The sequence below is a fragment of the Fukomys damarensis genome, unplaced genomic scaffold, assembly GCF_012274545.1.
Source record: "Fukomys damarensis isolate Sample0158 unplaced genomic scaffold, DMR_v1.0_HiC HiC_scaffold_14, whole genome shotgun sequence".
Classification (NCBI taxonomy): Eukaryota; Metazoa; Chordata; class Mammalia; order Rodentia; family Bathyergidae; genus Fukomys; species Fukomys damarensis.
In genome coordinates this window covers 31,696,853-31,710,276 of record NW_022900926.1, presented here as the reverse complement: position 1 = coordinate 31,710,276, position 13,424 = coordinate 31,696,853, and the positions used below count along the sequence as shown (strand labels likewise).

At 38.7% G+C, this 13,424-nt stretch overlaps 1 protein-coding gene across 1 annotated transcript in view; it reads left to right on the top strand.

Moving 5' to 3' along the window:
* Esr1 (estrogen receptor 1) overlaps window positions 1–13,424 on the top strand; it is a 277,400-nt gene that overhangs the window by 575 nt on the left and 263,401 nt on the right. The window contains exon 2 of the mRNA XM_033763164.1: window positions 1–19. Coding sequence (XP_033619055.1) covers window positions 1–19 — 19 coding nt within the window. The remainder of the gene's footprint in view (window positions 20–13,424) is intronic.

Sequence of the window (13,424 nt, the reverse complement as noted above, 5' to 3'; positions counted from 1 at the left end):
GCGCCCCTGCCTTCTACAGGTACCGCGCCCATCAGGTGGCCGCGCCGCCGGGGACTGGGAGGGAGCGGGCAAGGGCGCAGGCCACCGCACCGGCCATTCGTAGTGCAGCCCGCGTCCTCACTTTGGCGGCCCAGATAAAGGGCTCTCCACCCCCTGCTGGTGTTCGAGAGGCGGACCGGAGCCGGGGCTACCTAGCTGAGCAAGTGCTGAAAACTGCGGGGAAGCGGCAGTTACTTGTGAGGGGAAAGCACCCTGACGCAAGTAAAACCCCAGGCGCTCCGGGTTATAGGGAAGGCCTTACTTCGCTATTGAAATCAGGAGTCCTTCGGGGTTAGGGCGAGTTCAGGGGTGTTTTATTTATTATTTTATTAATTTTGCTTTAATATGCTGGAGAAATTTTCCTTTCATCTAGAGTTTTGCACTGGATACCTGAAAGCTATGATGGTGATGATTCTTTCAGGGAAAGCGGCTCCTTTCATCCACCCTTTTCCTCCTTCCCATCCCACCTTCCTTGGAGGGCTGTGCGTTGAATCGCACTGCTTAGAAGAGCCATACAGGAGTTAAATGGGTCTCCACAAGTTTCTGATTTCTGACTTGAGTTTCTGGAAGAGGCGGTGTTGAAGTTGAGTGCTGGCATGTGACTTCCGAAGCTGGAATGTAGAGGTAGCATGCCACATCGAAGCATCGGTGCTTCGAAGACCTCCTGCCAGCTGAGTTCCATGTCTGCTGGCCCAGGGGCACAGAAGCGCCTGGGTTAGCTGGGCCCCGGCTCACAGCCTCTGGAAGAAGCGTGAGCAGTCCGGGACACAGGACTTAAGTGGTCATTGTTTTGTGTCCTCATTTTGTTTCTCTTCTAGTTGAGATCATTCCTTCTGCCTCCCTCTTTCCTCTCTTTCCCTCTGACATCCCTGTCTCCTGCTGAGCCTGCAGAGAGCTGAGGTGGGCGGTTCCGGTGACCGCCTTTGTGGGGAGCCTACCGCTATGGGGATAGCAGGGTTGGGCTCCTGAGCTCCCAGGCCTCAGAGAGCCCACATGGGAGCTAAATTGGGCACTTCCCGACTGTACACTGGCACAGGCATCTGGAGTTGCCTCGTGCTTTCGCCACATCTTCTGCACTGGGAGCCACGGGCCGTTTTCTGCTCAGTGTTGGATTTCCAGGGATATTTATAGCAGGAGAAACCGGACGAAGGTGCGGGTTGGCCCCAAGATCCTGACCGGCAGACTCTTGGGGTGTTCAAACACACATCTTCAGCCCTGCTTTTGGGACTTTAGAGCATCCCACAGCCAGCAGGTCCAGGCTAAGTTATTACTTAAAAGATTAACAGCGAATAAAACTTTACAAAGTTGATGTATTCAAATTAACTTCACTTGTTTTAATTCAGGGTTAAACTGGATGGAGGAAAGATTTTCTTCTGCTTACTTTTTTTTTCATCTAGAAGAACAAATTATAGCGATTACATGTGATTCTCACATTTAAAACTTGATGTGAAGGAAGGCATTAGTAGGATGTGAATTCCATAACCTTGTGGTGGACTTCCGAAACCATTTTCTCTTCCATTTAATTTTCATTTCTTTTATTGCAAATTAATGCCACTGAATTTCAATGGACACTAATGAGACTGCTCCTTGGAGGATTATTTACTGCCTTGGTAATAATTATGAAGTGAGCATGGTCAAATAAGGAGGGGATCACATTTTATTCAAAGCTGTTCATCAGCCCAGTGGCAAATAATATCACTAGTATACCCCCCTTATGAAACTTTTTCATTAAGTGATGTTCGAGTATTTTTAGAATAATAGAAAATGCCACAAACTTTAAAAACTAAAGTAAGAAAATTCACGTAAGTGGACTTTGGTGTGGAAATTCAGTTTTAGAATTTTTTTTTTTCTGTCTGGTTTATTTCCTATCACAACCTGCTCTTTCGTTTGCATTCTACCTCTACTTTAAGAGGGAGGAAAGGATACCTTGAGTAGTTCAAATAGACAGATGCTATTTAATAATTTTTCTTCTCAGTTTTCCTGTTTGAATAACTCTGGATAAAAAGATAACCGTTCATCAGGCTCTTAAAATTTTTTTTATCCCTCTCAACTAGTTCTCAAAAGTAGTGGGGCTCAAAGTGATGTTTTCACACTGCCTATCCAGAAGATCAAGAATCAGTTTAGTGAGACCAGAACATTTTTTTCTAAAAGAAGAGAAGAATATGGTAGAAAACATGAGACTGCATGGTATTTAGTAAGGGTATTTTGTTTCCTGAAAATTTCTTTTAATTTTGTGTGCTTGTGCTGATTGTGACATAAGATGTGTGTTGAGGTTAAAAAAAAAGTTTGAAAGACACAGATCTAAAATCTTGTGTTCAGTAGCGAACATAAAACACGGGCAAGTGGCTGTGGTTTTATCTACATAAAGAAAAAGCTAATTTGGTCGTCTCGATTTTCCCCTCATACATTAGGCTCGTATCTTTAGGTCAGTAGTACAAAGCTTTTCTATTCCTGAGTTTTATGTTTTCCATTTGTAGAAGGGTGATATCATGTGGGTTTTTCACATGAATGCCCCACTGTGGTGTTCAGAGAATTGTGTGAGGTTCAACTTGTTTAACATTAAGATGCTATGGCTATTTTCTTCCTTTGACTACGATATGTAGCCATATTTGCGTATGAAAAAAGTAACAGATAAAATTGTTCGGGGCATTAATGATGTCGGAAAGATTGCCACATATCCCAACAAATTGTTACTAAGAGATAAAGAGTTTGTTATTAGGCAAGCTTGGGTTTTGCAAGACTTTTTCTTTCCTAAAACTTCATGATGGAGGCAACTGAGAGTTATTTTATCACGGGTTCCTTTCTAGGGATCAATTTAGAGGCTTTGGATGAAACTAAAATCAAAACAGTCATATTGACTAAATTTTAAAAATTCAAAGTAACTATTTAGTGCTGCATGCTTATTTCAGTTTTATCACTCAGTATTTCTAAAGGCTGAATATTGATTACTTCTAAAAAACAAAACAAAACAAAACAAAAAAACCCAAAGAACAAAATCTCAACAAATGAGGATATGAACCTCTAAAGCAAAGTCAAAGCTCTGGTAATTTGTATGCTAGCTATCTGCATATTTTGGACTACTAGTTTGTCTATGGTGATCATTTAGAGCTATTTTTCAACTTTGAACAGAGGATCCTTTCCAAGCATAGATTTAAGTGGCTAATGTTAAAATTTGCAATAATTCTTTCCTTCTGTTTGAATGATATTAAAGCCCCTTTTCTTCTGTTCTAACTTTTTTCACCCATTTAAATTGTAACTGATTATTTGACACCGTGCTGGTTTAAGAATAGGTCCAAAGAGCCACAGATTGCCTGGGGAACGAGTATATGTTCAGATGAAAACAGAATCACATCTCCAGTCTCTAGTCCATTTTCACCTTCTCCATGTGGCTTGTACCTGTTTGGTAGAAAGCTTCTGAAGGATAATTGCCACTTATTCTAATCTTTCTCACACTGTTAATTTGGATCCCTGGCTATAATTATTTGTTCTTTACTTTTGTGAATATATTTAAGCTCTGATGGCTTACAGTTTGAGAAAATCAGGTTGATGATTTTGGTTTCTTATACTTTTAAGGATGTAAAAAACAGGGACAAGAAATTGCTAATGGCAACAAGAATAACAGTGAAAACTATAAAAAATGTCAAACTTTCTATTAATAATGAGAAAATAAATACTAATTTTATCAAGTGAGATTGTATATATGAAAGTAGTATGTAAGCTATATAAACATTCAATATTTTAATTACTTTATCCATGCACTAATATTTGTTTGGGTGCTTTTGTTGGCTAAAAAGCAGGAATAGCAGATTTAAGTGGCCAGGATGTTGTGGATATAAAATGATGATAATGTAAATCTTTTTCTGTGGAAGACACGTTTTGGTAACATCTTCATCACCAAGGTGCAACATTTGTGTGCAGCATGGTTTGTCATAAAGAACATTTATAGCTGCATTTTAAAAATGTCAAAAATCTGACCAGTAATGTGAAAATGATTTTCCACAAAGCAACACATGAATCTTAATTGTCTTTCTCTCAACTACATACTCGGTACAAAACTAATACATGTCACACCTCCCTGTGACTCCAATATTATTTTTGGTGTAACTTTAGAAGATCCTGGTTGAGAAAGCAGCATGCCGTGTGTATATGTGCTTTTCTAGGAGGCTGAATGGAGAGGAGCAGGTTGGTCTTTTAGTTTGATGCTTTGCTTATCTGAGAAAGGAAATACAGAGTGCCTGCATTTGTTTGGAACCAAAATGCGTACCGCTGGGAAAGATGCTATATAAATCCGAAATATACAGCCACGTGTGCACCAACTAACCAAAGTGAAAGGGATCTCAGAGAAGGAGGCAGTTCATCAAAGACATGGAGTAGTTCTATTTTATATTGTCCACTCGGTCAGTGAATTGATGGACAGTGTAATTAAAAAACATATAAAAACATTTCCGAATTGTTCCCTTCTCTACTCCTAAAACACCTTCACCCTGTGTTCTGAAAGCAGAGGACCTATTGGATGGAAGTCCAGGTTAACACTTTTATGATATTCTAAATCTCATGGGGGAAAGAAACCGTAATTGCTGAGTTGTATGCCTTGGAGAATAGTATTAGGAATTATGAGGAAAGTTTTATGTGAATCAACAGTGTTTTAAATTATGTGTATTTTTAAACACACACAGGATAGAAAGATAACTATTTTGATCCCAAAAAAGAATATTTTTTGTATTTTAATAAAGTAGTAACTTTATAAAGGATTTGGTTAAAAAAAATGCAGTGCGGCTGCTATGTCTACGTGATGTTGTGGCGTGGTGGTGGCAATCCAGGATTGGTGGATGATGGTGACGATGTAATCATGGCAGTTAGGTGTTGGGCTCATTTTGGGTTGGTAGTATTTCTGGATGTCTGTTTTTATAGCCTAGAAATGTTTATACAGACACAGAATCCTTTGAATATACTTGCTTCATTTTCATGTAGTTATAGTTTAATAGTTTGAAAATTTCAGTTACGCTATTGGTAATAATATTAATATCATAAGTCTGTTGTGTGCCTGTAATTACTACACAGGAAATTAAAACAAAACAAAACAAAAAACTTCCCAAAGCCTGGATTTGCTGTTTGTTTCTCTTCTAAACTATTTAGGGGGACAAATTGGGCTGCTAGTTTGTTCCCATAATATTTTCTGCTTGAATTGAGTGTATCATCTGTAAGAAGGTAATTAATTTCCCTGTCCCATACTTGTCTACTTTCTGGAGTTTTTAGGAATGATATTTGGTAAAACGGCAGTTCATTTAAAATTAATGAAGTTAGTTAAGTAATGTTGAGGACTAGCTATATTCATTCAAATGAGCCCTCAAACATCTCAGATGGGTTTTTTTTTTTTTTTGAGAATTCTCCAATGTTACCAACCTCAAGAGTGGCAAAAGGCCACTAGCTGTTACTCCAGCTCAGAATCTATGAAACTGTCAGCTTAAATGACTCTCTTTGGTTCCATTCTGGTCCTGCATTTCTGGCTCTGGTCTTACTTTCCCTGTTTCCAAGTCCTGTCCTGAACAGGGTCCACAGTGGCCAGCTTGTATGTATTGGAACTGCGTCCTAGGCAGTTTTCTTTGCTCCTCGACTCATTGACAGGCTTTGAGTTTCTTCAAAGAACTTGAAAGCGAAAGATAAATGTCTCCTTTAGTCACCTAAATGACATTAGAAATAGTCACTTGTGGGGCTGGGGATTTAGCTCAGTGGTGCCGCGCCTGCTAGGCAAGTGTAAGGTTCTGAATTCAATCTCTGGTACCAAGAAAAAAAAAGTTACTTGTGGATTGGCATACTGACTCTTTTATCTGTGATCTTTTTATTTTCAGTCCACTCTTATATTTTCTTGTTTCCTTTGCTTTATCTTCTAACAAATAAAAACTTTAAACTCCCCTTCAACTTTTTCTGGCTCTTGCTTCCCATTAAACCTTTTTTTTTTCTTTGCTGTTTTAGCTGTTCCATCTGTGTATTCTCAGATTTTTTCCTTCCACCTTTCCTGGCTTATTTATTTATTGACTTATTTCATTTGTTATTTGAATGAAATTTGGAACAGAGTGTAACAGAGTTCCAACCAACCATGGGAAAGCCAGCAGTGTGAGAACATACCTCAACAACTCAGAGTGGCATTAATAGATTAAAAGCTTCAAAAAAATTTTTTTATTGTCTAGAAACTTGAAACAAAGTCAAGAAGAAATTTTCACCTAGTAGAATTGCTTAGAAAATTCCTTTATTCATTCATTCATTTGGCTTCCTTGTTCCAAATTGAGGAGCTCATTGAGGTCACAGATTATCTAAAGTACATATTTTGATACCAGCAATAATGGTGTTCTATGCAATAGCTGGGAAAGCTCACGGTCTGAATAGATGAAACTCTAATGTTCAAATCTTTTGCATAGGTATATGCCAGGGAGATGTGTATAATAAGTGCAGCCTTGGCTGTTGCCCTCCTGTGGATAGGATTTTAGGAGTTCTAGAACCACGAGAACTTACATAAGACATGCATGCCAACTTTGATTTCCTGCCCAGATGACAAAATCACTAATTGTCATCTATGATTCATTTTACTTGTATCATGAAGGTGTTTTAAACGGTGATTTTTTTGGGGGGATATTCATAATTTAACACTGTCAGAAACAACTAATTTTAAAGTTCTTTTATGGTAACTTCACTTTTTACTTTTGGGGGAAGATCTTACAAATGTTTGTATTTATTTCTGCTGGAGTATTTTCAGCAATTCAGAGTGAAAAGGGTACATATTTCAACTCAAGCATAAGACAAGTTAGTTACATGGAGAAGTTATTTTCTTTAATTATAGGAAAATAATTATGAGGACTTTGGAAGTCTTTTAAATTTCTAGTTGGAGGGATCTTTGAGCACCCGTGCAACTAGACATGCTGTGTTCTTCATCTCTGCATTTCTCTCAGCCCTTAGCAAAGCACGTGGCACAGGAACAAGCTGAGAAGTTTTGGCTGAGTGAATGGATGGTGGTGACCTGGACTACCAGTTTTGCTTGGGCCTCCTAGCTGGCAGAAGGGCCATGAAGGAAGTGATTCATAGACACCAGTGGATGATTATGGAAGTTTGTGAGCATCTCTCCCTCATTCTAAGTATAGTCAGCTCTCATTGGTTGGTGGTTTAGTATTTGCAAATCTGCTTAGTTGATGACTTTTATTTGTAACTCCCAAATCAGTAGGCAAGGTGCTTTCTGGATCCTTCGGAGATAGGTGCAGAGTGGCACATGTCTCACCTGATGCACACGTTCCTGTCTAAAGGTGAACTAGGTGCTCTGTTCTCTTTTCCCAGCTTTTGTACTGTAAATGTGGCCTTTTGGAGTCTGTTTAATGCTATGTTTTTCACATTCTCAAACTTTTTCTTGGTGTTTTTACTGTTTGAAATGACCCACAGGCTGTGTGCTGAAGTGCCTTCTGGTGTTTCTAAGTGCAAGAAATCCATGGCATGTCTAATGGAGATGGGCTCTGTGTAGGGATGAGTTGTACTGTGATTGGCTGAGTTCACTGTTAATGTATCAAAAGTTTATATTAAATAAAGTGCTTTAAAGCTGAAACACACATAAAACAAGGTTATATATTGATTGGTTGAGAAAATTGTTGTGACCAGAGATTCGCAGAGACGTGTAACTCTCAGAGCAATGGTTCAGTATTCACTAATTTCTCATTCATAGGAATTAACAAACACAGCTACCATGAATAATGAGAATGAACTCTATAAGGGAATGAATTAAGCATGTGTTTGAGGGCCAGGCATCTTATGTTTCCATCATGGCTTGACTTGTCTGGCAGGAATCTCTGGCAAATTACTAAACCATGTGCCTCAACTTACTCATCTGTAAATTAACAACCAGAAGAGGATACATATCTTTTGACCACAGTGAGGGTTGAATAAGTTCATAGATGTTTAAGGCTTAAAACATGTTCAGCATATAACAGGGCATGATTATATTATATTATATTATATTGCTATTATATTATTTCTTCTTTAAAAGAGAAATGAGAACTGCACATGGAAGGTGAAAAACAGAGTTCTCTGAGTCTACAGCATTTGGAACATCCCTCTGTTTGTTTTATTTGCCTTTAGGAGGCCAACTTCAATACTCTTTGTAACTAAAAGTTAAAGTTTTCAACCAAAAAGAAGCAGGAAGCCAGTACTTCCTGAAATGGTTAATATATGCTACATACTTTGCTAGAAATGAACAAAACAACTGTAACAAACTCCAAGTAAGTAAAAATCAATTAGTTTCTAAAAAGAGAGATATCAAATGTGGTGGGTAAAGTGATCTCAGAGATGGAAGGATTTGAGGTGGAGGTGAGCTGTAAAAACTATTGCAGGCAGCAGGCAGTGGAGGGCGATCCTCTAGGAATTAGAACACAGGTGGGCATCTACTTCCAGCCCTCACTGAGCAGTAGAATCAAGGATGAATGCAGTTCATCCAGATGATTAAGAAACTGCAGCAGGGCGTGGCAGCGCATGCCTGTAATCCCAGCACTCGGGAGGCTGAGGCAGGAGGATAGCTATGAGTTCGAGACTAACCTGGGCTACATAGTGAGTTCCAGGTCAGACTCAACTACATAGTGAGATCCTGTCTCAAAAAAAAAAAAAAATGCAAAGCAAGGTATGACGGTGCATTCTTATAACACCAGCTACTAAGAGGCTGAGGCAGAAGAATTGCAAGTTTGAGGCCAGCCAGGGTTACATAATGACTTCTTTGAGTCTATGTAAAAAAAAAAAAAAAAAAAAAAAAAAAAAAAACCAACAAACCCCAAAACCAAAAAACAATGGGTAGGGGTTTTACTCAGTGATGGAGTATGCCTGGATTCCATCCCCAGTACTAGAGTCAGTCAATCAAGACAAAAGCACTATGGAGACTTGGGCCATATCCTAGCAGTTGTGACAATTGCTCTGCAATTTAAACTAGAATGAGGAAACAAAACATCTCCTTGATGCCTTTCTCATAGTCCATTGATTTATGTTTCCCAGTGTGTCTCTGTCCCTGTGTTCCATCTTCCTCCCACTGTAGATGGATGATGCTCCACGCACAGTTCTAAATACGGGGAGATGGAGGCAGGAGAGTTCCAGTGTGTCCCTGGATTTTGCGGTGTTCCAATCTTGAGAAGCAAAGTTCAAATCAAGTCTGCCTGATTCTTAATTCTCCTCTTCATTTGGGCCTCTTGGGTATTTGAAGAAGAGGGCGCAAGGAGTGCTAAGGACAAGGATGCCAGCAGCATTCGTTTCCACCCTCATCTTTCCAAAACAAGATCCAAAGTAGACAGTCGCAGTTGCTGTTGATACAAAAATAAAGATGGAAGAATAGGATGCTGACTTTTGCCCCAGGATCTGAAGATGAAATTAGGGAATAATCTAAACCATTGATAAAAACATGCACTGATACCTAGTACCTTGCCTAATTAGAGTTTTGGCAAGTGTTAAGATAAAGGTGATAAGGTTTTCGTGATACCCTCCACTCCGGTAGAGTTCTGTTTTCAGAGAGTTGCCACAACACCAAGTTATTAATGGTAGGATATAACCCTGAGCATTGTTTATGCAGCTATAAAATCCTAAATTACAGTACAATTGTTTGATTGCACAACATTTCCAGTTGAGTGTTTGGAAAGTTCTGTTAAGTTGGAATCTTTGGACAAGTGGAGGAGGACTCAGTTACAACTGTTCTGCTGGACTCCCTTCTGTTGTGACGTATTTGCAGAATTCTTAATGCTATTAGAATGTGTGCTATTTGTAATGCTCCCTCTTCCAGCTTTGCATTTTGGAAGGCCACTTTATTGGTGCTTTATTGATGAGAGAGAGGGTTGACACCACAGCTCTGGCACGGTCTGCTCAGGCTCTGTTCCAACATTGTCCAGTCCTCAAGCCTGTTCTTTTTCTCCTGTGACTTTGCCCAGGATAAGCAGCTGAAAGCAAGCCTTTGAAATGGTAGAAACATGTCTAAGGGGTTAGAAGTGAACCTAAGTCTCCTCCTACACCCACAAAGTCTAGGTTTTGGCCAACAGATTCTAGGTCTTGAACAACGAGGGGTCAACAACTCACTGGTCCAGGTTCTCTAGTTGTTTGTTCTTTGGTTTTTTTGATGCTCAGTAACTATGACTGATGAAACCAAAGCTGCTTAGTAATGAATCCAGCCCTCTTCTGAGAAGCCTGCATTTGACAGAAGGAAATCCTCAAAACAACTACACACCTGATCTGGTCTCATCTGTCTGATCACCTGCCCCGAGTGCTTTTTCACTGGTCAGCATACACGTGTATTTCATGCTCTGGCATCTAAACCCTTGCAGTTTGATGCCATTCAGTCACCCACTGTTATTCTGCGAAGCATTTGTTCAAAGCCAGTTTTGGGTGGCGCTTTGCTATTTCTGTTCTTTACAGTCTGTAGCATGTGACTTTCTTCCATCTTGTCCCATCTCTGCTGGGTTCTCAGAAGTCAAAGCTCAGCTCAAAAGCTATCTCTCCCAGGTGAGTTTTCTTCCTGATCACTTTCAGTGTATATTGTGCACATACGTTCCCTTTATTACGGTCACCATCAAATTCCTTTCATTTTGTTTAAGAACAAATTCATCAGCCTGATTAGTTTAATAGGTTGTATTAATGTTATAGATCAATTTACTAGATTTTTAAAAATTCTGTTAATTTATGCATATATTCACTCTTCCAGCAAGCTTCATTGGTGGTTGATGGTGTCCTTGGTTGTGTGGCAAAGACAGAGATGGAAAACATTATAATGTCACGAAGGAGTTCAGAGTCTAGTCAGCGAGACAATGAGTGTGTAGACAAGTGAATAATGAGATAAGAACTGTGTTAGAGACCAGAAGGAGTACTGAGGAGAGACCTTCAGCCAGGAGGGAAGTCCTGGTCCCTTGAGGCAGAGATCAAAGATGGTTTGATGGATTTGGTCAGGCAAGGGAGCCAGCCCAGGCCATGCCTTGCTTACCCCGGTACTCCCTGCAATTCCAGTCCAGTTCCCTCAACACAATAAATACTTAATAATGTGCGATGCCAAGCTGTTGAACTCACAAAAATAAAAATAAATGGTTCAGATTCAGAGAGATAACTAATAATACCAACAACCAACATTTTTTGTTTTTGGTTTTTGGAGAACAGTATATCAGGCATCTTGCTGAAAGTCTTAAGAGGCTGGTGATACTGTTATTCTCATTTATGGATGCAGAATTTAAGACTCAGAAAGGGAAGCGACTTGCCCAGATTCACCCAGCTAATAACTTATGGCTAGGGATTTTAAAATTTGGAAGAATGGTGCTGAAAATTTTAACCAACTGTATGCTATATGACAAAATGTCTTCTGTTGTTGATCAACTTACTTGGCAGCTGGTCTCTTAATTTTTTTGTAATTCTTTTATTTTTAGTTGTGACAATGTTTTAATCTTAGACTCTGTCCTGAGGCTGCCGCTTTTAGTTTTATGGGAAATGGCTATTTTTGTGATACTTGCACGTTTAAACAATTTTCCATTAAGGGGGATGTTTTCTCTTCCAATATCAAAAGGAGCCATTAAATAAAATCCTAGGAAAACTTGTTGATAGAGAATCATCTTTCTGCATGTGAAACTCATCTGAGAATTTCAAATTTGGATAGAATTATAGTGTTCATTTGGTCCAATCTTCCCTTTGGACAGATAAAATCAGAAAAATCAAAGTATTTTTTATCTAAAAGCAACATTAGATATGATCTTTTACAACCTCTTTGTTTTCATAGAGGTGAAATCATAGAATCCCACAATTGTAAGTTGAGAAGAGACTTTAGACATTATATGCTCCTATCACTTTATCTTCCAAGTGAAAACATCAAGGACTAGAGAGATAAAGTGACTCCCTCAAGGTTTTCCAGCCAGGAGAACAGAGCCAGGCTATGTCTGTGTTGGAGTCCTGTCTACTACCCCTCACCTAACAAGCCCGGTTCTTGCAGGGCACAGACACCATGCTGCACTTGGAATTCTAGCATTTGTAATGGAAACTTAACAAAGTGGAATGAGGGAATGCCCCATTCTGGTTGCTACGAAATTATGATGATTGCTAAAGTGAATGCAATAGCTATACCTGCCTCTGCTGGCCATCTGTTTAATTGGTTTATACTCTGTGTGAGAAATTTTAATCTCCATTTGGCAGTTCAGTTTCAGCTCTCTAGTGGGCACTTATTTCCTACCCTTCCATTTAGATTGTTTCCTCTAAGTCCTAATAATTATATCATGTTTACTTTGTGATGGAAGATTCCCTTTCTTGTTTTCCTTTTTTTTTCTGTTTCCAAATCTTGAAGGTTAGGACGTACCTTGCCAGATTTCCCTGGAGATTTATGCTGACTCCTTTCAGATTTCTAAAGCAGTTGGATGCTATTTTTATTCCACTATTAAGAGTGTAAAAGTGGAACTTGTATTAATTCATCATAGATCTTTCTCCTCAGTATTGGCCAAAGTAAAATAAACATACTTACCATAAAAACTTGGTTATTTGGCCCCTTTGTTGAAAGCCATGGATCTTTCTAGGACTAATTTCTAAACCTGATGTTGGTTATATACTATTTACTATTAAATTTTCCCCATGTGTGATTTAGCATTTCATTTCCAGGAAATGAAATGCAAGTTTAATAAGAATTACAATTGATGGAGCCGTATGTTGGAAATATAATTAATGTTCCTGATAAATGTTTAACACGTTTATCATGGCTGATGAGTTATTACTGGGCTACAGCAAGATAATTGAATGCAGATTATTCTGTAGAAATTTATATTTACCAGGATAGGACTTATAATTCAGCAAAAATATAGCATTTTTTTCACTTTCAGTTTTTTTAGTGAGTTAAAGAACTGTTAGAGTTGTCAGTTACAATATTTGAAAAAGACATAGTAATAAGCTTTCATTTCACAGCACTATAAGGATAGAATGTAGAAATTAAATACATTCTGATTAATATTTTATGACTTTTATTTATGTGAAAGAAAAACCACTTGAAGTAGGAGATGTCGTAGGGACTTCTTGAGGTTGGCCTTTGCATTTATTTTCTCTTTTGTGAAATATTGTAGACCAGAATGTTTGTTTTCTTTTCTGGATTTGAAAGCAGTATCACTATCCTTTCAGCAAAATGACTTCTGCTAAGAAATGAAAGCAAAGGTACCCTCAAGATATATTTATGTGAAAGAAAAACCACTTGAAGTAGGAGATGTCGTAGGGACTTCTTGAGGTTGGCCTTTGCATTTATTTTCTCTTTTGTGAAATATTGTAGACCAGAATGTTTGTTTTCTTTTCTGGATTTGAAAGCAGTATCACTATCCTTTCAGCAAAATGACTTCTGCTAAGAAATGAAAGCAAAGGTACCCTCAAGATATATA